This window comes from Channa argus, chromosome 7 (genome assembly GCF_033026475.1).
Source record: "Channa argus isolate prfri chromosome 7, Channa argus male v1.0, whole genome shotgun sequence".
NCBI lineage: Eukaryota > Metazoa > Chordata > Actinopteri > Anabantiformes > Channidae > Channa > Channa argus.
Window position 1 is genome coordinate 9,123,497 of NC_090203.1, and position 27,012 is coordinate 9,150,508.

General features: G+C 40.7%; 2 protein-coding genes across 6 annotated transcripts in view; both read right to left on the reverse strand.

Moving 5' to 3' along the window:
• Positions 1–839, reverse strand: part of arhgef1 (Rho guanine nucleotide exchange factor (GEF) 1) — a 39,087-nt gene extending 38,248 nt beyond the window's left edge. For 2 of the 5 annotated variants that reach the window (XM_067509024.1, XM_067509021.1), the window contains exon 1: positions 588–836. The gene's annotated coding sequence lies outside the window, so the exon portion shown is untranslated. Of the gene's footprint in view, positions 1–587 lie in introns of all 5 variants that reach the window. The other 3 variants (XM_067509023.1, XM_067509025.1, XM_067509026.1) reach the window with 3 other exon arrangements.
• Positions 840–2,590: 1,751 nt separating this feature from the next.
• The window catches only part of erfl1 (Ets2 repressor factor like 1), a 40,101-nt gene continuing 15,679 nt past the window's right edge, over positions 2,591–27,012 (reverse strand). Inside the window, exons 3-7 of the mRNA XM_067511900.1 lie at positions 11,482–11,555; positions 10,575–10,809; positions 8,580–8,757; positions 6,842–6,971; positions 2,591–5,178 (exon numbers count right to left, since the gene is read on the reverse strand). Coding sequence (XP_067368001.1) covers positions 4,361–5,178; positions 6,842–6,971; positions 8,580–8,757; positions 10,575–10,809; positions 11,482–11,542 — 1,422 coding nt within the window. The 5' untranslated portion in view covers positions 11,543–11,555 and the 3' untranslated portion in view covers positions 2,591–4,360. The remainder of the gene's footprint in view (positions 5,179–6,841; positions 6,972–8,579; positions 8,758–10,574; positions 10,810–11,481; positions 11,556–27,012) is intronic.

Here is a 27,012-nt window from a genome sequence, read left to right on the forward strand (position 1 = left end):
CGGTATAGCCGTATTTTCTTTATCAGTAACAGCCACTGTGCTCATGTACAAAGATACTATTGCAAACAACGTAAAATACATTACATTTTACAAGTTCACCAGCTATAAAGCTCTCAACGACACACACGGACTCCCTTTGTATATATTAAAGTGATTTGTAGTTTGGTGTAACGGTGGTAAAATCCTGGGGTTCTCTGCCGGAGAATACACACGATCCAGCTGTGCTACCTGAAGTTGTTGTCCCCACGTAACTACTACCTCAATGCTTTTAACACATAGTTCAATATACATTGGAGAGCCAGGTTGTCTTGGAATTAACTGAAATGTCAAGTAAAAACTATATTAACTGGTTTTCCAGCCGACTAGGACGCGATGTCGCGCAGACAGCCGAGCACAGCAAGCCTCTGTGTGGACGCTACCGACTGTGCTCGGGCTGAGTGTTGAGAGAGAGAGCGGGAGGGGGGCAAAACCATTTCTCTCGGTAAAACAAATAGCACCAACGACTCACTAATAATTCAGAGTCCCACGGCTTCGGGTATTTTTTTTTGTGTGTGTGTTACAGAAAAGCTTTAAAGTGATGTACTCACCCGTAAATTCCGAGAAAACGGGAGTTGAGAGGTCTAATAGGTTTCCTGTTCGAAAGTTGCCGAGTGTCAGTGGGGGGAAAAAAACATAGTACGCGGAAGTACACACATAAAAAAAAAAACTGAACGGCGATTAACTATTAAAAAGTTGCCGTTTCTACATATCCAGCACCTACAAAATGTCAGCTTATAAACTGCAATGATAAATGAACAATTTCATTTTTGCTTCGTGGTTCAGCTTCACTGTGAAATTTACAAAGTATAGCTTTTAAAACGGGTTGTTTCCGCACGGTGTTACACAGTAATCAGTCCCCGGCCTACAAACGCACACACAGCGCGCTACACTCAGCTGTTTTATACGCGTCTTACTTACGTTTTGTATCATTTTTAAAAGCGAAGTTTCTATATGGGAAGAGTTAGTGATGAAATTACAGACTAATTTGATGCCAAATTTGAAATTAATTTGATGCCAAATTAGTCTCGTATTTGCTTCTAAACATTCAACATCTAGGCTACATAATAAAGCATATATTTTTAATGTTCTTTACAGCAGCTGATAAACTATGTAGCTGAATCTGTCAAACACTTCTGTGAACCCAGTCTGAAGATATTACAGCTGTTTTAACAACTTAACGAGCGTCTATACTGATATGTAGGCCTGTTTGCAGAATTGAATTGCTCAAATTAAACTTCACTGCATGGCCACGGCTTCACTTCTGTTGCAGCTGCACTGCGCCATCCTGTGGACAAGCATAGCCACGACCCTGGCCCTCCCCATCTGAAGATGAAGCCCACTGAATTTTTTTGACTTAATAGTTTGCTTGAAGCCTTTTCTCAAACGTATATGGCCAAACTGAGGCACACACAGCTGATTATGCAGAGAGTAAAACCTAAAGCTTGTAATTGCGTTTCGTATTTTTTTAAAATAGAATTGAAGTTAAACTTTTTCATCCATATTACAAGACCCTCATCATAATTAGTTTTCGGTTAAATGCAGGTTTCTTTTTATTCTGAGAGATTTATTATATATTATATTATTTATATATATGATTTTTCATAGACTGACTTAAAATGAAAATGTGACTGGCCTTATTTCCTATATACAGTATAATGAGTGGTCCTTTAGGAACAATTATGTTTATCTTATCTTATTTTGTATTTAAATAGTTTTGTGGGTTATTCTGTGATTTGTAATTGACAAAATGACGGCAAAGAAAAAGTTTGGCCTGCAGTTATCAAGATTGCCTATTAAGTGAAAAAACCTGCAAATTTTAACCTGAAACCAACACATTTTTTATAGGTGTAGCGTTCATACAATAGACTGTGTGTGGGGCTAGTTCCCACTTTCACTTTCTATAGGTGTCCTGATAAAGTTTAAAGATAATTACTGGATCATCAAAGGAACATCCACCCATACGCCAGGACCGAGGGTTGCCCCGGAGAATATTTCCCAGAACATCACACTTCCTGTGCCACCTTGTCTTATTCCCATAATGCATCCCGGTCCTATCTTTTCCAACTGGTAAACAACACACAAGAACCTGGTCATATGTTGGATGTAAAAGAAAATGTGACTCACACCAGGCTCATTTTTGGCGCTTTTGGCTTAGGACGGGGGTCAACATGCCTCAGCTCACTGATGTGCCTTGAGCGCCCCTGACCTTAAGCTCACCGGTTTTCCTTTCTTAGGCCACATTTAACAAGTTCTGAGCAGTGTGTACTCGGAATACCCCACAACACCTGACAGGCATCAAACCATCACAAGTTTTATCACGTCAAACTCGTTCAGATCTGATACATTAACTTTAATACCTGTCCGTTCACTTGCTGCCTAATATATAACAATCATTGACAGGTGCCATTGTAACGTGATAAGCAGTGTTAACTTAACCGTTCAGTAGTCATTATTTTATGGCTGATCAGTGTATTTTGCTTACTCGCTTTACATGTTGGCAGGTATTTAACAAACAGTCAAGAGTCCACTATCCAGAATAATGTTTATTGCTCTTGAAGATATGAATCTTTTTCCTCTTTTTGTACTTTCCATTTTTCCTCTTTACAGTAAAACAAAGAGATGACAGGTAAAACCACTGCACTGTCATTTTTGCATGTGTACACGCACATACACAAAGGAAACAGTATTTACAGCTGTTAGTTGGTGAACTTCACTCGGACGTGATTGGAGGCCTTTCTTGTAGCAACTCAACAAACATAGAGCTTTACATGAACTTTTACAATAGAGCTTTCACAACTAATCGTTATACCGCCACTGTTTGACAAACCATAGGATAAAGGCTATGAAGCTGTACAATATGTTTTAGTGTTCACTCTGTGCTGAGAAACTAGGCCAGAGAAAGGATCTTGGTCATTAGATCTGGGCAGAGCAAGGATAAACAGTTTTTGAATATTTTTCCACTGTGTAATGTCCTCAAGAAAACCAAATTGCCCTGCTGCTGGCATGGACAAAAAGCATTGATTGAGAAAAAAAAATCAAACCACATTTTGGGGGCAAGATTTAAAAAGAAAACGCAAAGACCAATATTATTCACATTTGACTAATTACAGTACAGTTACACTGGGTGAATGCTAACTATAAAAATAAGTCTACCAGCATATTTTTGAACCCAAAGGGTTTGTACATTGGGCAACTGGCAAAAATGACCAAAGGGCACAATTAACTAGGGTTGAGAAAATCAGAGATAATTCCCAGTGTTAACTCTGTCCTCATCATAGAAAACATCTTCAGAGTGCAGATCTTCTGCCATTAATAATTTAAACTTTGATACAGCTAAGCTTATAATTTTTCTAACATGTTTAAATACAGAATTAAATCACAACAATACAGCTAAATCTTATCATAGTGAATAGTAATTAAACGTAATGTACAACATATTAAAATATATACACAGAGATATTCATACAAATTACTAGATTGGTCCAGCTCACTCTGCTCTGTTTTTCTTTCCTTTTAGAAAATGTGCAGCAAATACTTATCCACAGGACCAATCACAGTGAACACTATTATAAATATGGATTTTATCTTTTAAATTAACACACATAAACAACATCATACAAAAGTAAGTGCAAAAGAAACTTGGGATCAATAGTTTCAAGCACAGGTCGGCGGAGATGAGATTTCACTGAAGGAGACATGAACTGAAAGTAGCTCTAGGTGGCAGTATTTGACTGTATCTCAAAAGCCATAGTGACTACGTATGGTCCAAATTTCAAGAATTACAGAACAAGACTGTAAAATTGAAACAATCTAAGCATTATTTGTTTTTTCTCCTCTGTTAGTATAGGGATGTTGTTTGTTAATGTTTGTAAAGGCAGGTATGCTGTGTTGTAATTTACCACCTCACTGCCTTCTATCATAGCTCAGCTGTGGACAGTAAATTGCAAAGTGCTGCTGGCAACACTTAAAACACATCCACAAACCATGGAGCAATCATTGGTGTGAGAGATCAAAACAGAATGGACAAGATGGTGATAGAAATAGCTGACACCCTAAAAACTCTACGCCCCATATAGTCTAAGATGGACAAGTCGGTGGTTAAATGGACTGAAGGCAAGTTAAAAAACTTACACAGCAAACAGGGAAACAGAAATTTCAAAAGTAAAGAATATAAGTGCCTTTCCTGTAAAAAAGTATCTATCAAGAGTGAGTGGACAGTTGATAATTTAAAGAAGAAAATTGTCTCCGAGATGTGAAAGGAGAGAAGAAGAGAGCTATCAGAGCATAGACTGGCAGGATGGTGGACGCAGGAGAAAATGTATTAGCTGTGGATCATTTTGAGAGTCTCTGTCTCCCTGTGTCTTTCATGCAGAGCCATGGAAGGGGAAAGCGATGGAGGCAGGGACGGGGGAGGAGGAGTAATGGGCATCAGGCTCTTCAGAGGATGCGGGGACACTGGTGGCGGAAGAGAAGAGATGGGTGGCAACACGCTGCCTTTCTTTCCATCCAACACTATCTGTGATCGGTTTGCCAGGCGGGATTCCTTCCCGATGCTGAATTCATGCTCATTTTCATTCTCAGAACTGCAGTCGCTCAGATCTGTGATCTCTAGGTCTGAGTCAGACTCCGGGTCCTGCTTCACCCCTCCTCTCCTCTCCGTGGGGCTCTGCCGGCCTGCCCCATTCCCAGTTCCCAGCCCGACTGGTGCCAGCCCCAAACTCAGGCCTGAACCTGGAGGATTGGCTTCCACCCTTTCTCTTTCCACTAATGCCACCGCATTGCCCAAGTCCGTCCGACCCATTGACAGGGTCCCTGGGTAGGAAGGCAGGCAGAGTCTGGCTGGCTGACCACCTGCCGTGCCGTTTGTCCCTCCGGTTTGCCCCGCTGCCCCCCTCTCACCCCCACCTGCCTCCCCTGGGGGGATCAAAGAGGAGAAAGGGTGAGGGAGCTGAGAAAGGCTGCTCTGCAAAGGGTTGGGATAAAACTGGGAAGGGTAGAGGGAGCCAGGGGGCAGTTTGGGGCAGTTGTTGAGAGAGAAGGCCCCTGGGAGGTAGGGGTTGAAGCCCCAGGGGTAGTCGAAGGGTGGGTTGCGAGGGTATGGGCCCAGCAGGGACGGAGGTTTAGAGTAGCATGGGGCACCTAGGACAGAGAAAACACAGAAAGGGTGGTGAGCGCTCAGTAGGGCCAAAGGTGTCTTGACATACAACATCCAAGAATGTTCACTAATTATGCTCAGCAGTATTAGCAATTCTAATCAGAAGCCACAGGGGCCAATTCTGGTACGGCTGCTTTCAACAAAAGCACGATGGTTCATTTATGCATGCCAGTACTGTGTAGTGTACCCACTTCACACTGCTGCAAACCAGATGTGAACAATGCTTTGAAAACTCAAAATAATAATCATAAAACAATGATGAATCAATAATAAATCAAACAATTGATCAAACAAAGTTTACATCTTCCAATCAATGTTATTTCTGTGTGTTAATAAAAGAAACATCTGGAAACACTGCCATGTTTTTACCAACACGTCACCTTGCTGAAAAATCAATTTGAAAAAAATTAAGAATGCAAAAGCAGACTAGTCTGTGTACATCCAGAGGTTAAGTGAGTGACAGAAAGGAAACTCAAAAACTGTCGATCTCTTGTCCCCCTGATGTTTTCACGTCATTGTTTAATTTTAGATTAAGCAAAATCCTTAAGGTGTAGCAAATTAAATATTGCACCCTATTTGAATTCAGTTCCCAGGAAGCTTCATTTGATAACAGAAAAAGGGAGTAAATCTGAAGCGATGCTGGAATTCAAATTTAATGAGCAAACAAAAGCATTGCCTCTCAACCTACTGTATTTCCTTCCAACTGACAACCAACTCAAAGATTCTCTCCCTCCTTTGCAACCTCCTCCTCTCCAGTCTTCCTTTTTCTCTCACTAGTTGACTCTGTTATTTACTATGCAGGGCTAATTTGACAGTGGTGAAGTCTCTGCGTGCTGGGCCAGGAGTAGCTAGCAGACACATGAATATTGAATCAGTCAGGCAGGCCTCACTTGCTTATGAAAACACAGTAATGGGTGCCCACAGGCCACAAACTGAAGCCTGCACCCTCAATTAGGGCCTTCCTGCCTGGGAAGGGATTAGGACAGCGGGGACACATGGGAGGGAGAGGAGGGTGAGAAGGGAAGAAGGGGGGAATAGGACCCGAGGACAAACAGAGTGGGGAAGGAAGGGGGGCAGTGTGTGTGTGAGTACATCTGTTTATCCACTAGACTCTCTAGCTCTGCACATTTGTACACATTCTGATACACATTCACTGTGTGCAGGAATACAAACAAAGGCAGAGGCCTTAACATGGGCATACACATGAACACACACACGAATCCACACAGTGTTTGCAGAGACACACATGCAGAAGAAAGACAGCAAACGTGGACAATCAAGCTGAAAGAGTGAATGATTTCTCATGCATCCAACTTGTTTCTTACTACAGCTGATATGCATAATTTACAAGCTAACCTGGCCTTTCTCACCTGAAGCACAGCTGCAGTACGAGGTGCAATGGGACAGCCATCTCTCTTATTTCCTTTAACATTAAATGTTCATGCCTCTCCACATCCTCCTCCCTCTCCCTACTCCTCTCCTCTTTGTTTGAGGAGGTCTACCTTCTCTGTCTACACTGCCTACACACCTCACACTTTTTTACAAGCTGTCTTTTTCCTCTTTAAGACAGCTCTGTCTCTGGGATAATAAAAGATTTGTATTTCAGCACTCAGGTTTTGACTAACTTTTCTCTGTCTATCAGCTCACCTGAACTGAGAAAAGGGAATGTGTCCAGCCTCAGCTTGTCTCCTTCAGGCCCCGGTGCTGTGGTCCCTCGATCAAACAGGGATGTTCCTCTACCAGAGTCTGGCAAACGAGGAAACAGGGACTGTATGGCCTGAGAAAAAAGAAGAAGACTAAAAATGAGTCTTTGCCATCAAAAGAACTTCCTAAATAAAGCAAATGTATTCCTACAAATCAACCCTTGTAATGTTGAGCTGTGCAAAGTTAAGTCACATGTTGACAGCAGCACCCTTCAGACTGTGATGCAAACAGTGCCAGAGTCACGGCAAGGACAGGATAAAAAGGGGTGCCATGGGACACGGGGGAAAATGGGGGGTAGGAGGACACAGAGGCTCAGAAGCTCAAAGGCAGGAAGAGTACAGAGTCAAATAGAGGCCAGTGATTAAGATTTTGGGCACAAAGGATAAATGACAAGAAGAGAGAGGGATTGTGGGCCAGTTTGTGTGAAGGGACACAGGACGAACAGAAGTGAGATCTGAGAAGATGAAATCCATTCGGGATGTGGGGCAGCTGTGTGTGTACGTTTGCTTTTTTTCTGTGTAAAAAAACGTGAAGGAGAGGAGGCAAGGTAAAAATAAATGGAACAGTTGAACCTCGGAATCAAGGGCACAAAGGGGGGATTTTTTTTCCCTGGCAGGACTGGTGATCAATAGTATCTGTCACCCCGCAGCCCCAAGTTTGAAAGGCGAGACTGTACTCCCAAGCTGTGAGATCTGTGTTGCTTAACAAACCGCATTAATGACCCACCATTGATCTGATCTGACGTGACCCCTTTTGCTTTCTATTTCTTTCATTTTCAATCGATGGCAGATGGATATGCCATCGTAGACGGGGATGAGAGAAGGAGGGGATAACGTCTCCTTTGGTTTTAAGGACAAGTTAAACCGTACCCCTACACTGTCTCCGTCAGAGTATGTGTCGCCTTATCCCATCTTAGGGATGGCACAGACAAATGATGGTTGATTGTCTCTTACTGTACTTTCAAGTTATGTGCACCCTCTCCAGGACATTTGTTGTTTAAAATAAAATGATCGGCACATGATAGAAGTCTTCTGCAACTATTTCTGTGCCTATATCCATATTTTCAAGTAGTATAAATGATTTTACTTGATTGTTTATTGATGCTTTTTCTCTAAAAGTCTTATCCATTTAATAAAAGTAAAATTATGACATAATTTTAAAGTACATTAAGGCATTTTTTAATGCTTCACTCTTTCTGCTTACTGAGCTCTATAAAAAATGTACTATCTCTCAAGGCAAACAATGAGTGAATTGTATTCTAAAATGATCACCATTAGAGACAGTGAATAAAAGATAGATGTGACAAATACGACCTATTCTCTTGTAAAAAAAAAACAAAACATAAAAAAACAAGACAAAAACAGTACCCAAGAATTACAGCAAATTTGCTGCAGTGAAGTATTTGAATACAGTCATTGTTAATGAAAAATTAAGGTGTTGAGCATTGCTATTTCTTTTTATTTTATGATAGATTTGTCTTCTATTCTTTTAATTACCTGAGTAGAGACACACTGTAAAATCAATGAGTTAATTCAAATATGGTGATTTCGGTCTGTATGAGTTAAAATGTGCCCAATTATGAATTTAATGTCACTGAAACATTTTCTGGATTTTTATCATATGAAATGTACTCTAACCCCCTATCCCACCGTCTCACAATACATCCATCCTTCATTTTTACCTCAGGGCTGCAGTCTGGGGCAGTGGATCCCCCATTGAAGTGATTCTGGGCAAGAAAGAAGGGAGAATTGGCCATGTCCAGGATGGGGTAGTTCACCAGCACCACCTTACTGAAGTTAAACTTGTAGGTGAAACGCTTCCCTTTGGTTTTGTGCAAAATGCGCTTGTTGTAGTAATACCTGCAAAGGAGGGTAAAGGAGGAGGGGATAAAGGATAAAAGAAAAAGGAAGAGGAAAAGGAAAAGAGGAGGGAAGGATTAATATAATGCTCACATCAAGGTTTCGTGTTCCATCGCGAACAGACAAGAATAAGTAAACAACTTCAGCGCTGTGGGGCAAGAGCTATGCTGATTTCCCACTGTTTTTATTCATCTCCTCCTTCCTCAAATCAATTTGTGTCTGACTGCCTGGATTCAATACAATATGGTTGTTTAAAGGGAAATTTTATTCAGCTGTTAACAGACAAAAAAGTCAAAATGTTGAAACCCTTTGAGCCTCAGAGAACTTCAACATAGAGCAATACAGCATGAACGACAAAACAACACATCATTAAAAACTAAGTACTCCTATAAGTCATACACAAGACTATTTGTCGGTGAACACCTTAACATGTACAATAATATTGGTGTTAAACTATGATATGGTTTGATGTGCATTTGATAACATTAAAATGAATGTAAATTATGCTGTTATCATGATCTTGAAAAATATTGATGTTTTAAAATGAAAAAATAAATGTTAACTTTGTACAAACTGTTTAAGAGAAGTATCTACTATATTTTAGGATGAGAGATATGATAAAAAAGATTGTCTTCATGAGAAGCAGTTTGGACTGTAAAAATGTCAAGTAAATGCACATGACACAGAGAAGCTGTCGTCATTTCCAACAGCAAACCACATTTAGAGGTGGGACAACAAGCTAAGTCTCCATGGTAACAACCTCAGGTGTCTCCCGTTGGGCATGTCGAGCTGTCGTCATGTCAGTTTCCTGTGCCACCCACTGAGGTGCCACAATGCACAGTCTGCCAGGATGCAGGTTGATCGGCATGTAAAGTCAAAACATGGAGCCATATGGCTCAGGTAAAGGGGCTGAGGGCTCAGGTGGGTCACTGGGTGGTGGTTGGGGGGTTCAGGATGCTGCAAATTGAAAAACCTGCAAATGTGTTAGCACAAAATGGTTTACGTCTCGAACGCCAGCACCTGCATGTATTTTTTTTAAAAGACCACGGTAAGTGCACCAAATGCAGATAACATTAGACAACCTCAGCAAATAGTGGTGAATGGAGCTTCATTATGCAAACGCACTACAGCAGCATGTACATATCAGCATGTGTGCATAGTGACTGAACCCAGTGCAATGATGTGAACGTGTTTTGCTTTGCGTGGCAATTGTGCCGTGGCCCTTAATTGAGCAATTAACTGAGGCTAATTAAGAAGGCTAATTGTGGCCCCAGCCAATTCATAACAATTAGACTTTGACGACAGCCCCCATTAACAAGAGGCCGAAGGAAAGCCGAGGGAGGGGTTGGGGTGGGGGAACAAGATAGGGTTGAGTTTATTTGCATAAGAAAACTGTGTGTGCAGTTGGGGGAGTGAACTGCTGAGAATATGGAGTGTGAACAGCATTGTGTTAATCACCTTTATCAACTTTGGTGCTGAGCAGTTTTTCTGTTCTATAGAAGTCAAAGCAATTTCACATTGAAGCTCCATTTTGAAATCCCTATTGAATTTTTTTTTTTGACAGCTCAATGGTGAACTTTCCATTAGGATGTCCACAGATAAGGAGAAATTGAGGGTATTGACGTTCCCCAGGAGAAGTCCCAACTTTATAGTTCAATTTTTACAAACTTGAAACTTGAGGATTCAGTCCAACAAGCATAATCAATTCATGTAAACAGTGGTGTGATAAACATCTGAATTTATCTGGCTGCAACAGTCCTGACAATCAACATACATCTCCAAACACAAACACAGAAGCCAAAAACGCAAACAAATACCTCAGTGCCCTGCTCAGCTTGTCATAGTTCATGTGAGGCTTGCATTTTCTTATCCCCCACAGCCGAGCCACCTCGTCCGGATCCTTGATGACAAACTCTCCATAGTCCCCCTGCCAGGCGATAACCCCTTGATACTCCTCTTTCTGCAGCAGCTCCAGGATAAAGTGCCACAGCTGAATCTGTCTGGATCCAGGACTTGACTCGGGCTTGTATGCCCAATCTGGGAAGGCGAACCCTATGTAGAAGGAGCAGGAAAGAGAGGAGGATGAGGATAAGGCCTGCCGCTTGTTCCGTTGCTGGCCCAATGGGGTGGGGGATGGGGTGGGCTCGCTGTCTGAATGACCGATGAGTGATGGACGTGAGGGATGATGTGTTTAATATCACAGCACGTGCCCTGAGCAATGTTAGTCTGTGCTAATGCCCTCTAGCCTCAACAGATTGGTCAGTGGGATGATGACAGCTCGCTAGGAGAGATCTGATTGATGCTGCCCGGGTCTGAATTCTAAAAGCCGACTGTGTACAAGTGACTTATGCATTAAAGTAGCTTTTTGACTCATCCCAAAGTGAATCTGGCACTAACTAGCCTTGTAAATGCATTAGACACACAACCAATTACCACCAGAGACTCGGTTTGTTAATTAATGTGCGTGTGTATGGCTAATCTTTTTAAATAGCTGAATTTTTGAAAAGTGTTTCGACATACCATTATTATGATGTCCATGATGTTTCTTAACTTTTATCAGAACTGTTTTTGCTTGTTTTGGCTGTTGCATTTTGTCCAACTTAAACATGTGACCTGAATATATGTTTAAAGATTTCAGCTCATGCACCAATAAAAAACCAAACTGCAAGCAGATCTGACATGGTCAGGGTTCAGCCAGTCGAACATGAGGATGGTGGGACTGACCTGGCGTCCACAGTGCGGGCACCGGGGGTAGCAACAGATCACTGACGCAGTTACAGTCCATGCCTCCACAACACCTGAATCAAAACAAAGAGACAGAAAAAGAAATCATTTTTTGTTTACATATAGAACATTAAGAACATTTTTTTAGAAAAGTATTTGGTTAAGCCAAAATCAGCAACCCAGAAGGTTTGTTGCAGTGAGCTGAAGTTGAATTTGAGAGCTTAAACTTCTAAAATGGAGGTATTGCATAAGGGTCTAAAGGCGCAATATGAGTTCAAACATACCTTAAATCGATGTGAAATATAGCAAGGTTATGTTTCATATGTCTTTGGTAGAGATCAGGTGTTTGATGGATGTGATCTTGTGTGGCCACCTGAGGCTGTGTCTGATGCAACAGGGTGGACATCCCTATAGTGTATTTATGAACAGGAGGAATTAAATAAACTTTTGAAAGCCAAGTCAAAGTTGAGCTATATTCTCCATAAAAAAATTCAGTCTTTTATTTCTAACATGTCTCAGTTGTTATTGAGTAGATTTTTAGCCACAAACAAGTAAGTTATGATCAGCATCAGGCAGTGCTAAAAGTTAGGTTTAAGGGACTGGAACAGGAAAATGATGTCCATTTGATTTTCTGTTTTGTTGCTATGATGCCAGAATTTTAAGTAAGATGGTTTTTAATGATTTTAACTTTTTCCGGTCACATAATTACATTTTGCAAGAAAACAATATGTTTGTTACAGTTTGTGAAGACAAAAGGTTGCTGTTTGCATATGTGAGACGCTATGATTTTTAATTAGGTTTCATCTGTGACTTATGAGGATGTTTGCTGTGTGTGAACGTTACAAATAAATAACAATTTCTACTACATTTGTATGACATGACAAAACTTAGGGAAAATCCTGCACGTGCATACCACCATACCATCAAATACATGCAATTAAAATAATGCTGATACAAACATATCATATATATATATATATATATATATATATATATATATATATATATATATACACACACACATCGATCACGGAGAGAATAAATCTACAGTACTCTATAGTCTTGTAGTTGATCTTTAACAACGCTTCATATATTAAAAGCGTGTTAATTGTTTTAATTATAAAATCTTGTTACAAATTACCTTGTAACTACAGCTGTTTGGTAGGCTAAATGTAATAAAGTATCAAACTGCATAAAATGAAAGTAAAAGTACCTCAAAGCCGTACCTAAATATGATTCTTCGCTAACTGTAACTGTACTCTAAGGATTTTCAATTTTTTTTTTAAATAATATCTGAAACGAAAATAAGATTAAGCTTATAACATCTTGAAAGGTAATGTACTGAAAACACCACGTGTGCAAGAAGAATTAAATCTGTTGATTTGCAATTCAATTCATTGCTTCATGTCCTTCAGTTAGTAACAAGTGATCTGAATGCTCCATTAACAATGATGTGTGCATGTGGAAGTGAGGGGAAGGGCTGGTTGCTTTTAGTAAATGACAGTCGATGATTATAATTTCTCCTAAATAAATGCACACACATCTGCTGACAGGAGTCGGTAAAGAGATGTCAGTGCTTCCACGCTGAGCGAGGGGACGGGATCTAGTTTGGATACCACGGTCTCATCAGAGTTGTTTTACAAAGCTTAGATGGAAGAGATGCCCTGCTGCTACACTGGTATCTTTAATGCTAGCCTCTCTATCCCTCCCTTCCCTCTCTGCCTCTATTTAATTATGCTCTGTGAATTTTGGATTTTCCCTCCAGCATTGAAATGGAACGTGAATTATTAAGGTGTGTTTGTATAAATTATTATTGCTAACTCCAGGCATTTCTCTCTCTCACTCTCTGTCCGACTCGCTCCATCTATCTGTCTCTTGCTCGCTCTCACCCTGCTTCTAGCCTTTGGATTGTAGCCCCTTTTGCTCTCTCCTCTCTCCTCCCTGTCTTCATCTTTCTTGTTTTCAAGACGCTCCTTCTGTCTTCAAATACAGAGCTGGCATTCATCCTATCTCACTCACATGTTTTTTTTGTCTATCATTCATGTTATCATGCTTTATTTTTCATATTTTTCTCTCTGTCTCGTGTCTCTGCCTGCACACCCTTTCCTATAATGAGTAAAAGTTATCACCAGGGGTCAAGTAACAGCTATCACATCTTCACCCCCTTTCACCTGGGATTTTTCACACACCTATACCGCATGTGCCCTGTACAGTTATAATTTTGCATTCAGTGTACCAGTAGTAAATCAAATCAAGCACAGAACTTTATATTATTAAAAACTGCTCTATTTTACAGCATGTGTCCTTCTGCTAAAATGCTAATATCCAATCTGTTCATCTGAGTGAAATACTCAGCAGAGACCAGTATGAGTGTTTAAAAAAAATAAGAGATTGTTTGTGTTCATGGTAGTAATCTATAATTTTCTCTTCCCTGTGGGCTACAGGTCATCAATACAGCATCATCTCTTTCATTTGCCATATTCTCGTGATCCACAGCATGTATAAGCTCTTTTCCTTTGAGGATTATGTGTATGTGTGTGTGTGTGTGTGTGTGTGTGTGTGTGTGTGTATATATATATATATATATATATATATATATATGTGCTTCTGTCTGTCAGGGTCTCTTCAGCTACCTCTCATTCCACCTACGCACCGCCTCAAATCTATACCCATCCTCCCTTTTCCTATCCAACAGCATATCTATACAGGTGAATCCTCCTTTCCTCTTTCCCACCTCCTTTCTATTCACACACACCTATCCACTGTTTTCTTCCCCTCGCTTCCTCCCTCTCGCCCCACCCATCTCCTTTTCTCTCCCTCTCCTGCTCTGTGTGTTTTGCTTCGGCGCAGTAATTTTTCGTTTGATTTCGGAGGTAATGCATTTTTTACAAATCAAAGAGGAAGCCAGGCTGCACCCCCCTCCTCCTCTTCCTCTCTCACTCTTTCTCCCTCCTCCTCTTCTTTTTCCCCTCCCTCCCTCTATCCCTCCCTCCCAAGTCTCCCGTTCTCGCCCCCCTCGGCCCCCCAGGCCAGAGAGGAGATAAAGGAGCCCCCATCATTTCCTTGTTAGTTTTGATTTGGGCAGCGCAGGGCTTTCAAGTTCCCCCCATCACCCCCAGAAACATTATAACTAGCAGCCCAGGGAATACTGTTCCTCATACGCACACACTCTTACACACACATGCACGCACAGACTGTCAGATACAGACACTCAGAGATTGTAATGGATTGTACATGCACAGTAAACACACAGTCTCAAGCAGATAGGCCACAGATACGCAGGTATTCAGGTAGCTGACGCAAACAGCGAGAAGGAGCGGACAAAATAAGACATGGAGCCCATAGATATTGACTAAATCAATATAGACACACCAACACACACTGCAGCAAGCTGAAAGAGAGAATGCACTTTGTTTACTAAAGATGCTGGGGTACTGATAGCACAGACACATATAAAGACAAACACACAAATTAATTTCTTTTTGCAGAGAGCAACTGCCCAAACAAAGGACCTCTCTCCCACAAAAGACCACCCATAAAACCCCGTGTGGATGATGGATCACACATTTCTCAGTGACAATAGGAAACGTACAGTAGGAGTAGAGAATTAGTGCACACAGTTACACCTTGACAAGAGTACACTCACCACTCATTGGAAACGTCAGTTGTGCTCCTCCACATGTTGGGAAGTGTAGGCCTACACTAGTTTTAACAAATACACCATTACTGCTCTGCTGCAAACCCTCTAGTGTGTTGATGAGTCAGAGGCTTTTGGTAATTCAGTCAACTGTTAAAAGAGTGCACTGGGTTTTAGAGACAGGTTTTTCTGTGTCTTCGGGATGCTACAAAGATGCAAGCATTCACACGTTTGTGCTAGGTCAAAGTTGGCCACTGCGGAACGTTGATCATATTTTTGCTGTTGTTCAACAGCCTCACGTAAAATCTCAAAAATCTGTGCACATAAAAAAAAAAAAAAAAAAAAAACATCTTTTAACCAGCAACATATTTTTTAAGCACTTGGAAGGATTGGAAACAAGCTGTATCCACAACATTGACATCAACATGAAGTTGATATGGTGAAGGTGTTACCTCACACTTGCTTATATACACATCCAGCAGAAGTGGAGAGTCATGTTTTATGCTGAAAGTAAGTCTAATATTTACTTTTAGCTTTGACTCCTGAGCAAAGTATGCTGCTATTTAGCCACTGAATGTTCCACTTTAATTTGTTTGATGTTGGGTAGCGTATAGCAAATTTGGCTGCTGCTTGCTGAGGCGCAAAACAATACTGTTGAGTGAACCAGAACAGCAAGGCAAAAACAATGAGCTGAAAGACGCTACAGCTCTCAGCACAGCTGATGGAAACAGCAAAGTCAAATGATAAGAGTGCATGACTTTGTTTCTACAATTGACCCCGTTGACATTATACTTAATCATTTGATCCACTATAAAGATATTGATTGGAACAGCTAAAAATGCACTTTAAAGACTGCTACACAACCACTGGGCTAATTGTGCAAGAGCTGGACAAGAATTTGTCAAATTAAGAAATGTGGAACTTGATCAACTTGAGGTGTTTGGACAAGATCTGAAATTAACGTGTCTTCATCCCGAACAGGACTGACTGATCCACTCTGATGCAAGTTTGCAACAGCGCTGGTAATCTATATAGGAGTCTGTCAGCAAAACTAGCATACTTGTGGAGCCAAGGTTAGTAGGCCACTGACGGGAGTGAACTAGAAACAGTGTGAGGAATATATTGTAGTACTAACCATGTTTTGAAATTCTGCAGAGTGACTGGGGTAGAGAGAGGAAGGGGGGCAGCCTGACATTCAGGCAACATTATGTCTCCAGTGCTGTCTAAAGAAGGAAAGAGTGATGGGTCATGATATAAAAAGATAGAAAAATATGAGAGGCATGAAGAGTCTGGCCTCTCCCGCTTTCTTTTTCCACTAGATGAAACGGACTCTGCACATCTGTCTCATCTTCCTTTTTTTGGGTGCCCCTGAAAAAGACCCAACTGAACCCTATCTCTCTCTTTCTCTCTACTTGCCTCTCTCTGGCTATCTCTGTCTTTCCCTCTCTCTCTGTTCCTCTCCCTGGTTAGCTCTGACACACTGGTCAGCCTCAGGGTGGAAGAACAGAGGGACTCTGCTATGGGTTTGTTAGAGGAGATGGAAAGAAGGAGTGGAGAAACGAGGAGGGAGAGAGAGAGGGAGAGAAAGAGAGAGAGACAGAAGGAGGAGGAGGAGGAGGAAGAGGAAGAGAAGTGGGGAGAGGGGTGGCCAGGAAGAGGGGAAAATAACCTGTCCATGTTAAAGAGAAAAGTCAAGAGAAAGGGAAAAGTCAATGCTGAAGACATTTTATGACCACTTTGGCCTATAATTTTTCTCCTTTAGCTAAATGCTTTATCTTTATTAAAGTTCTTAAATCACAGTGTGTCATATATGATATATAGTAAAAGCTTTTTCATTTTAAATATCAATACTTTTAAAACAACACATAACATACCTTTTTTGAAGGTATGAATATTTATGCTTCAATGTCCTATATAAAAAACTTTTGTGTACAGTGAAATAAGAATAATAATCCCATGACCAGTATGCATAATAACTGTTATATAATAGCTTCAATCTTATAAGTTTATCTTTAAACAGATTACTCCATATGCTAATAAATAGAACAATCACTACTCAGGAAATATGATGCATAGCTAACATGATTATAAAGCATTTAAATAGGCAGTGGTGTAGTTACAGTTCATCTGAAGTAAACATTTTTTACTTGATATGTTTAATGTGTGTATAAAAGAAATAAGTTCTTTATCCCTTCATCATTTGTAAAAACAAACAAATACAAATTATATTAAACTGACCCATATACAGGCAATTAATACAGGCAAACCTATTGATTGCTGATTGCTACGTTGGCTGTAATATCACAGGCACAAAGTTTCTACTTTGGTTTCTTTGTAGCTTGAATCCCACTGTCATAGGAAGAACAGTCTCTGTAACAGATACAGGGAGCAGTGCAGTACTGTCAGTGTATTTAACCAAGACAGGAATACTGAAGCTCTGTGACGCTGCTCCCACAGAGCACACATTGCTCCACACTGGAGGGGCGAAGTTATTACAGAGCCCTTAACGCTGAGACAGGCGATAACATGACAGGACCGCCAAACCATAATATAATTTATACATACATGAGCGAATAGTGATTATAAACCCTATATATTGTTTAAAGGGGCAGAATGAATGAGTACAGGACTAACAGTTGCTGAAATATTATTAGGCATTTTCAATAAGCATTTTTTATAATAATCTGAATCTGTTAGGAAACAGACCTGGGGTTCAAGACTTCAAGAATCAGGTTTAAATTTTATTTTTCTTCTTAAATGAAAAGACCAACATCTTTTAGTCTGTGTTCTAGTACTTACAGATTTCCTGACCCTGTCTGTGCTTCAAATTGAGGCCCATTTGTCCCTGCTGAAAGTCTCTCTTTTTTTCCCTTTTTTTAAATTTTAAAATCGGTCAAAAATACACAGTTCAATATTTAGATAGACTAACAGATTTTGGTCACTGGACACTGTTGGTTGTAGCACATGTTTTGCAAACAGGAGCAAATAATGCATTTGTTGGAGACTAGTGACAATAATGGAATAGGCACAAGCCAAAGATGCCCATTTTAATAGAATAGTGTGCAATTAGAAATACATCACCAGTTATATCCTTCACAGCCCAGTTTCATTAATAGAGAGAAGTTCTGGAACTTTGGTGATTCTTACAACAGTGTGATGAAGTTCCCCAGCTCAGGTCATAAATAAGCTAATGTGGGCTCTGATAAATAAGGAAACCTGTTTCTTGAAAGGTGAAGAACTCTAACAAGTTGAAGAAGGGTTAGGGTTAGTGATGAGAATGTGAGCCTATGAAAATGGTATTAGTACGGAATGGAACGCCAGCCTTAAGAAAATAAGGAAAGAAGGGGGAAAGGATGAAGAAAAAAGTATCAATCGATAGGGTTAAATTATTCATCGTCATTAATTATCGATCGCTCTCCGCTGCCGGCTCGTCCGCCTCGCGCCAGAGTTGAAAGGAGGGAAAGCGCGCTTTATTAAAACCGGCTCGAGCCTCATTGTTTCATGTCCCGCGGCAAAGAAAAAGCTCGAGTTTGGCTCTGCCCGCGCCAGTAGAAAAATACACACGCACGCACACACACATTGCTCCACCTCCCTCCTTTGCTTGTTCTCTCTCTCTCTCTCTCTCTCTCTCTCTCTCTCTCTCTCTCTCTCTCTCGACGCACGGGAGGAGCTTTGGGGAGCCTCGCGCGGTGTTCACGGGGCGGCTGTGTCTCGCGTGGATCGATGAGGGATCAATGGCTCGCGCTGACTAATAGCCAGAGAGCGCCTTTGATCTCGCGGCTGAGAGATCAAAACCTGCGCGAGAGGGAAGAGAAATAGGAAAAGAAACTGCGCCGGCGAGCTGACCTTCACACACTCGTGCACGCACGCACGCAAACATACACACTCATAGCACGCACAAACACGTAGCGCACGCACGCGAGCAGCTTTTAGGAATTTGACTGCAGGATATCCTACTAGCAATGAAATTATGAGATGCATCGCTAAAGAAGCTGCAGGCCAATATGCATTGGATACATTTATAATAAAAAATCTAACTAAAGGCTACAAATGAGCTCCTACAAGCACACACACACACACACACACACACACACACACACACACACACACACACACACACACACCACCTTGCTGCCTAGTCCAAGTTGCTGCTCCTGATTTTGACTTCCTCAGACAAGGTGATACAGTGAGAACAAGGGAACCATCTGGTGTTTCCATGGAGGAGACGAGTGTCCTGTGGGCTCAACTTCACGCCTATAGAGAACAAGAGGTGTGTGTGTGTATGTGTGTGTGTGTGTCTGTGTATGTGTGTGCTTATTTGTGAGCTTGGTGATTGCAAAGTCTGAAAGAAATCATTCTGAAAAGCCAACAACATTTACTTCCAACAGAATTCACTTTTTTCAGGATTTGAAAGCTGGTTGTTTGTTTTGTGTTACTGGAGATTTATTACAGTTTGTAAAGTACACAATGACTTGGACACATAGGTCTATGTGGTGTTAATTATGACTGGTGCATATAGTTGTTTGTGCATCACACATTAACTGTGATAAAATATAATTCTAGTGTGGTGTAATAGAAATGGTCACTTCAAACTTTAGTCACCATTATGTGGAACCTAGTTAGTACAACTGTTTATGTTAAATTTTAAATTAACAATTTTTTTCCAACATACAACTGAGTAAGCAACTCAAGTTCATTTATAAAGCACCTTTCTATAGACCAGCAGAAACAAAGTGCTTAAAATAAAAAATAAATACAAGGTAAAATATAACAAAAATAACAAACTAAAAAAATCATAGGATAAACATACAGTCACTACTTAAAGGCAAGTCTACAGAGATGGATCTTGAGCTGCTTTTAAAAAAATACCCAAGTCCATGTCGAGCAGGACAACATTCTAGAGTTTAGGGGGTCAAAAGTTCAAAGGCACAGCCTCCTATGGTTTTGAGAGGAACAGCCAACAGAGCCCGATCAGAGGAAACTCAGAGACACAGAGAATCAGGTGTACTCAGGTCCCTTACCATGTAGGGCTCTGAAAGTAATCACAAGAATCTCGAATTGGATCCTGAATTTGATGGGGAGCCAGTGTAAAGAGATATGAATGGTTGTTACACGTCCCTTCTTTGAAGACCCAGTGAAGTGCCTTGTAGCAGCATTCTGTACCATTTGTAAATGCTCCAGAGATGTTTTGCTAAGCAATTATGTAGTTTTGCATTGCTCCTCAAGTGAAAAATGCAGGAATGGGTCAAACACTTTAATTGGTCAAAAAATGACACTGAAAATAGGGAACGGAAAGTAACAGCAGCACAAATAAGAACCTTTTTCCATTATTAAGCTGTAGATAATGATCAGCTATTTACATTTATACAATCATGTAAAGATTGACAGATTTTGATGGTATAACTGGATAAAATCTAAATAGCAGTGATAATATATACGGTTAAAACACCTTATTATGTGCCCAAGGAGAAGCACTGTAAAAGCAATTAAGATAGGACCCAGAACTGAACCTTGTGGTACACCACATGTACGCATACTTTTGAAGAGCGACAGAAAAAGTCCTGTAAAAGAGGTGGGAAGAGAACCATCTCTGGGTGGTCCCTGAGATACCCACCGACCATCTAAGACTGTCAATGACGATGTGGTCCCCAGTGCCACTTGCACAGTGGGATGTAACACTACCAACACTGCGCATTCACCCGCATAATATTTACAAAACATTTACAGAAACCTGACTGGAACATATCAAGCATTTAGGGCAGCAGTGAGCTGGTTGGCAAAAATTTTTCTAAAGGGTTGACTATTACAGGCAGATTAGAGATGAGACTATAATCATGGAGGCGAGAAAGATCAAGGTTTATTTAGTGGTTGATTAGTAGAATGTTTAAATAAGAACCATTGATTAGTTCAAACACAAAAAACAATAGACCCAGTGACATATTTAAACATAGAAAACAGTAAAATGTCAAAGGACAAGAAGAGGGTTTCAGGCTGTTGATCGACTTATTAAGATCTAAAATGAGATAGGAGAAATTTAAATTAGAAAAGAATTGTGGACTGTGAAATGCAGGAAACGGAGGAAGAGTATGACGGGACAATGCTGGTTTGAATATTCTTGATAAAAGTTAAAATTAAACCATAAAGCTATTGCAGCCTTCACTAGAGAAAAAAGCACAGCAGCTGATGCGTGCGTTACAAATGTGTTAATCCTTTCAAACAAAACTCTAGGCCTTTATTTGCCGTTTAAGAGGAGGTTAGACAAATATGCAGCTCTCACATCCTTGACCATGTAAAAGTTCATCAAAGGTTTTTGTAGATAATGATAATGAACTTGGAGGTAATGAGCATTTAACAGTACATATACTGCAATTTATGATGGGAATTAACCACAGGCACTGATCACGTTTTAAATTAGGCCACATTCTCCAGAACAGAAAGACCCCCCCCACACCCACACACACACACACACACAAACACACACACACACACACATAAAGCAAATGTCAACACAAGGGTTCACACTGCCCTTATTAGAACCACAATTCCTTGCTAAATAGCACCTCGTTTTCCACTCTTTTACCTAGGGAAATGCACTCTCGTCTCTCGCCCCTCGTCCTTATCATGGTCCATCTCTCTCCTCACCCCCTCCATCCCACTCACCCTCCCTCCCCTCTCTGGTCAGTGAGTTACTCTCTCTATCGCTCTCACTTCCCAAATTAACCACTCAAGAAGTCACCACCGACTCAATCAATAGCTCATACATAAACCCTGCTATAATCGCTCCCCCATCCTGCCTGTCTGCCTCCCTCCCTCCCTCTCCTCACCCCCTTCACCAGCTTCTAACTGACACTTCTCTTCCTCTCCTCCTGTGTCTCACTGTTTGTCTTCTTTTTATGTCTTCATCCTATCTTCTGTAAGTATTTGAGACACTCTCCTTTCATATAAGACCATCGACCCTCTGTCATAAACACAACGGGGGGTAATGGAGATCCTTCTTTTTTTTTAAAAAGACAGGTCCTCACACCCCTGGTCGTGCACCCTGTGCACCCTCTCAAAGAGCCAGAGCTCATGCAATTTTGATCTGGCTATAAGAAATTTCTTTTTTAAATGACAAAACCTGCAGAATGGGTAGACACCCCGGCTTGGTTGTACTGATGGTAAAAAGACTCTGTAATTGAAACATGATAATTTTCTGTCAAATATAAAATCACTTTTTGTCATTTTGTTTGGATGCTCGGCATAATTCTGGCGTAACACATCACGTCAGTCTCTGCCATATTACAGTAAGTTCTGGACTCTCTGTCTTAGATTATTTTTACGTAACTGAAAAGCTTGAAAATATAACCAAACAAGAAAAAAATATCAACATCTTAAGAAGCCTTTTAAAAAGAGCCCAATAACTGTGACAACACAAGGATTTACAAGGGCATTTACAGCCACCTGCAGAATAGTGGGGGACAACAAATGCTAAATCACTTTTATGAAAGCCAGATGCATAAAGAATCAACTCGCACTAACAAAATAATAACAGTCCAGTCTGACCTTTCCATGTGTCTTCTACTGAATACTTTGTCTGAAAGGTGACCTGATGGCACTTTGGGAGTATTTTTAACTCCAATGGTTCCACTAACTCTACTAAATTCCTTTAGGGACTTTATGTTTGTGTAGCATCCCTCTAAAATTTATTACGGGATCACAGTAATTCTTTTAAGTGCAAGGGCTGCAATCGGTCCATGTTAGTGTGTCCAGCCAGAATGGGTCCAGTATTGCGTTATAGAAAAGACAAGGAGACATCAATATTGCATTATCTCATGTTTAACTGTGAGACACAGATAGTTGTTTTGGGGGCCTTAAAGATATTGTATTACCAAAGGAGATACAGGCAGACATCCACACTCACACACTAGGAGGAAAGAAAGGGAATAACACACAGAGAATTTTAAAATTATAAGGCCTCTACACAGCCTCTGCTCCTACTCCTCTCTCTCTTCCTCTCTCTCTGTCTCCCCTTGCTTCTTCTCTGGCTCTCTCTCCTCTCTCTTAAGTCTTTGATTCGTCCGTATGGTTTGATCTGTATGAGCGAGTTTTGTAAACACATTTTTCACGATCATATAGCCACGGGCAAGGGGAGCGTGAGGCGCGGAGGAAGAAGAAGAAGGAGAGGGAGAGACTCAGAGAGAGAAAGCAAGAGAGAGAGAGTGTTGAGTGAGTGAGAGAGGGGGTATGAGAGAACATGTGTGTGTTTGTGTGTGTGTGTGTGTGTGTGTGTGTGTGTGTGTGTGTGTGTGTATGTGTGTTTGAGGGACGATTAATGAGCATTCAAGATGGAAAGACAGACTGACAGAAAATGCAAGGATGGAGCCCCAAATATGGCACCCAGTTAAAGCACACACACACACACACACACACACACACACACACACACACCAGGGAGCACAGACTGATGGTTTTGGCACAAGTAAAGCATCACAGGGGTTGATGAAATGTGAAGCAACAAGGAGAAAAAGAAAGTTATTCAGTTTTCCTCATCGTGCAGAGGAGGGTGACACTCCACCAGTGTATTTCCCGATACGACACTTCCTGACTCGGGCGAACCCATGTAGAGTCACTGAGAGACCGTGATGCATCTCGTTTGGGATGATGAACACAGAAAACACAAAGAAACAGCGTCTGAAAAACAGATTATGGGGCGAGCCAATAAAAGGCAGAGCACAGACGGTAAACACACCGTGGTGTAAGGCTGAACTAATAAAAGTGCGAGGCTCTCATTCCCTACATTTCTTTTTTTCACTTGGTTGAAACACTTTCTTTTTTCATCTGGCAGCTGCTAATCCGGTTAGGTTCGACTAGCTCCGGTAATGGCGCTAAGGCGTCGCCTCAACACCGACTCCTCTCCACAGGGGCGCGGTGGAAACGAGGCGACTCGGTGTGAACGTCACACAAACACGGCCCACCGGTAACAACTGACATGATAACGAAGAAAAAAAAAACAAAACAAAAAAAAACGTCCACTGCAACTTTTAACGTTTTTTTTCTTTGTCCCACCACACCTTCAAACTTGCTAAAATTTGTTGAGGTATTTCAAAGCTCAAATGCAAAAATAATGATGGAAAAAATAAAATGATAACGAGCTGAAAAGGTTAAGGTAATACCAGGAAACGTGGGCTATCGGCAAAACGCAAAAATACATTTCTGAACAGCGTATGCCTTCAAAATAAAAGATACACTTTGAAGTAAAGCAGCATCAACAACAGTAATATAATAATAATAATAATAATAATAATAATAATAATAATAATAATAATAATAATAATAATAATAATAATAATATTCATATTCATATTCATATAATCTAATTTGCATTAATATCAAACCCCAGTCGACTGCATGTTATCACTTTCTGATGAAAAGGCTCCTTCCACTTTTTACAAAACACGGGCTGGGGTGAGATGCAGGCCATCACATTTAAAGTGCTTTTCCACTTCGAGATCTGTTTGTTTCCCTAAAAGACGAGGAAACAGTCCTTAACAATTCTGCAGAAATCCCTCGTGTCTGTTGTTAAAAAAAAGATTTTTCTTTTCATTTTTCCTTCCCCTGCATTTTTTCTTTCTTCTTTTTTCACACTTAGCCTATGCTTTTAAAAACGGAGAATAGCTGCAAGCAGTAAAACCGGTTGTCAAAGTATGTGCGCGTGTGTTTGAGTGTGTGCGCATGCATACAGTGCAGGGTAGTATAGCGTTTCCTCTTCCTCTCTCTTTCTTCTCTCGGTCTTTTCTGTCCGGGGAATTGTTCTCAACGTCCACAAACACATTGCAAATACCCGCCGGGCCAGCAGCATCGATTTCTAATTAGACGCCAGGATAATCGTTGGAGAGAGATGAAAAAAGGAGAGAGTGATAGTGAGACCAAGTAAATAAATATATAAACGAATTAGAGCGCAGATTAATTGAATAAATATGAGCATTAAAAAAGAAACAAAGGTGATCTTGGAGGATAAAACTTGCGTGGACTGAACGGGAAATAGCGTTTAGAAACACAGAGGAGGAACGCAAACTGGAAGAGGATGGGGATTTCTATGATTGTAGTTTGAAAATTAGCGCTTATTATTTTGTCAAAAATACCCTGCAACTAACGGCAAATGTGACCCGACAGTTTCAAAGAAATCAATCTAAAACTTCTGTTCAGGTTTTAACAAGTTTTAGTTGTCAGGAAGTTGTGACAACTTCAATCCCGCAAGAAAACAAAGTCCCTGCGCAATAAGTCTCCATACACAACGATTTTATAATTTTAAAAAAAGGATGAGAACAAGAACTAACATGACGTAACTAAATTCACCCCAAAATACAGTATTTGCATGTATACAGAATGAGAGTTTTAACTATTACACGAATGATATTTGCTGCAGACACACAGTCTGCAGACGCATGACTGTGACAGCAATCAACCTTGAACTAAAGCCACAGCTGGATTATCCAACTCCTCTCCATGTTCAGTCAAATTTCCACCCTCCCCTCCTCCCTCTCCTCCTCCTTTTCCTCCCACTTTCTGTCTTCTGACAGAGTGTGACAGGGGGTTAGCCGGGGAGCTCAGGTAGCTCGTTTACTTTAATTAACGTTTCATCATCCTCGGAGCGGGACCGCGCACCTTATATACTCTTTCATGCTGCTCCGTCTCTCATCCCTGTTCTCCATCCATTCATCATGCCCCCCCAAAACCTGCGGGCTCACCTCTCATCTTTTCTTCAACAACTCGCCATATCGCCCCTTGCTCTCTGTCTCCCGTCCACTCAAGCATATACAGGATAATAATTCAAAACACTTCCCTTCCTTTGCTCCTTCCTTACGTCCCTCGTTCCTATTCCCCGCTGCCTCCTTCCTCTTGTTTTAACTTTGTTTCTTCTTTTCCATCCAATTTTCAGGATGCTATTGCAATTAAAGGATGCTATACAATTAAACCAAGCTGCAGCAACTTCAATCCCTGATTCAGCTGTGGCCGGATCAGTTGTGCAGAATATTGATATGTACTTTATTGGCTTTTACATAAATATTAGCTATAGGCCAAATACTCATACCAAGATGGGTAAACGAACTTCTGAATGCAGCTGTTAAACCCCCAAAGGAACATAATAATCATTACTGTGGTGCAGCATTATACAGGCCTAGTGGTTTTTCGTTATGACACATTATGCCACTGAGGAGGAGGGTTATACATCCGTATTGACAGCCTCTGATCATATAATGGAAGATAAACCCCCAGCACCCGCGACACATACAATCAATTTTAATTCTCTTTCAATAGCCAAGGTATCAATTAATGAGATAAGCAGGACATCTTTATGGTATTGTGTGTGTGTTTTTTAAACAAGGAAAACGTGTGCTACAGTGAGGATGAAGACGTCCGCACATTTATGTGCACAATAAAACATTTAAATGAGGAGTGTAAGTGGTTTTCAATTAAAAAGATCGACTTCTGACTCCAGTTGATTTGACGGTCACAGCAGGACACATAACCTTTCTTCGTGCACAAAGATTAGTATTATTCGGATGTAAAAAAAAAACGTTTCCAAGTCTCATATAATTCAGATTAAAATCCAATAATAGAAAATAAAACATTCGACAACAGGAGTCTGCTATTCTCTTTTCTTTATCCGAGAGAAAGTAATTTAAAAGATGAGGGTTAACCAAAAAGGGAAAGGTTTGGTAAATGCAAAGGGCAAGTATGTATATTTGTATATACATAATTGGACCTCACTCTCTTTTGAACTTTAAACCATTTTCTTGAAGACAAAAAAGAAAAGAAAAGAAAATATAAACAAGAACCGTTTTAAGTTTCACACATTTTCTCAATCCTTTGTATTCACGAGTGAGCCACTTTTAAGATTTGAACAATTCAGT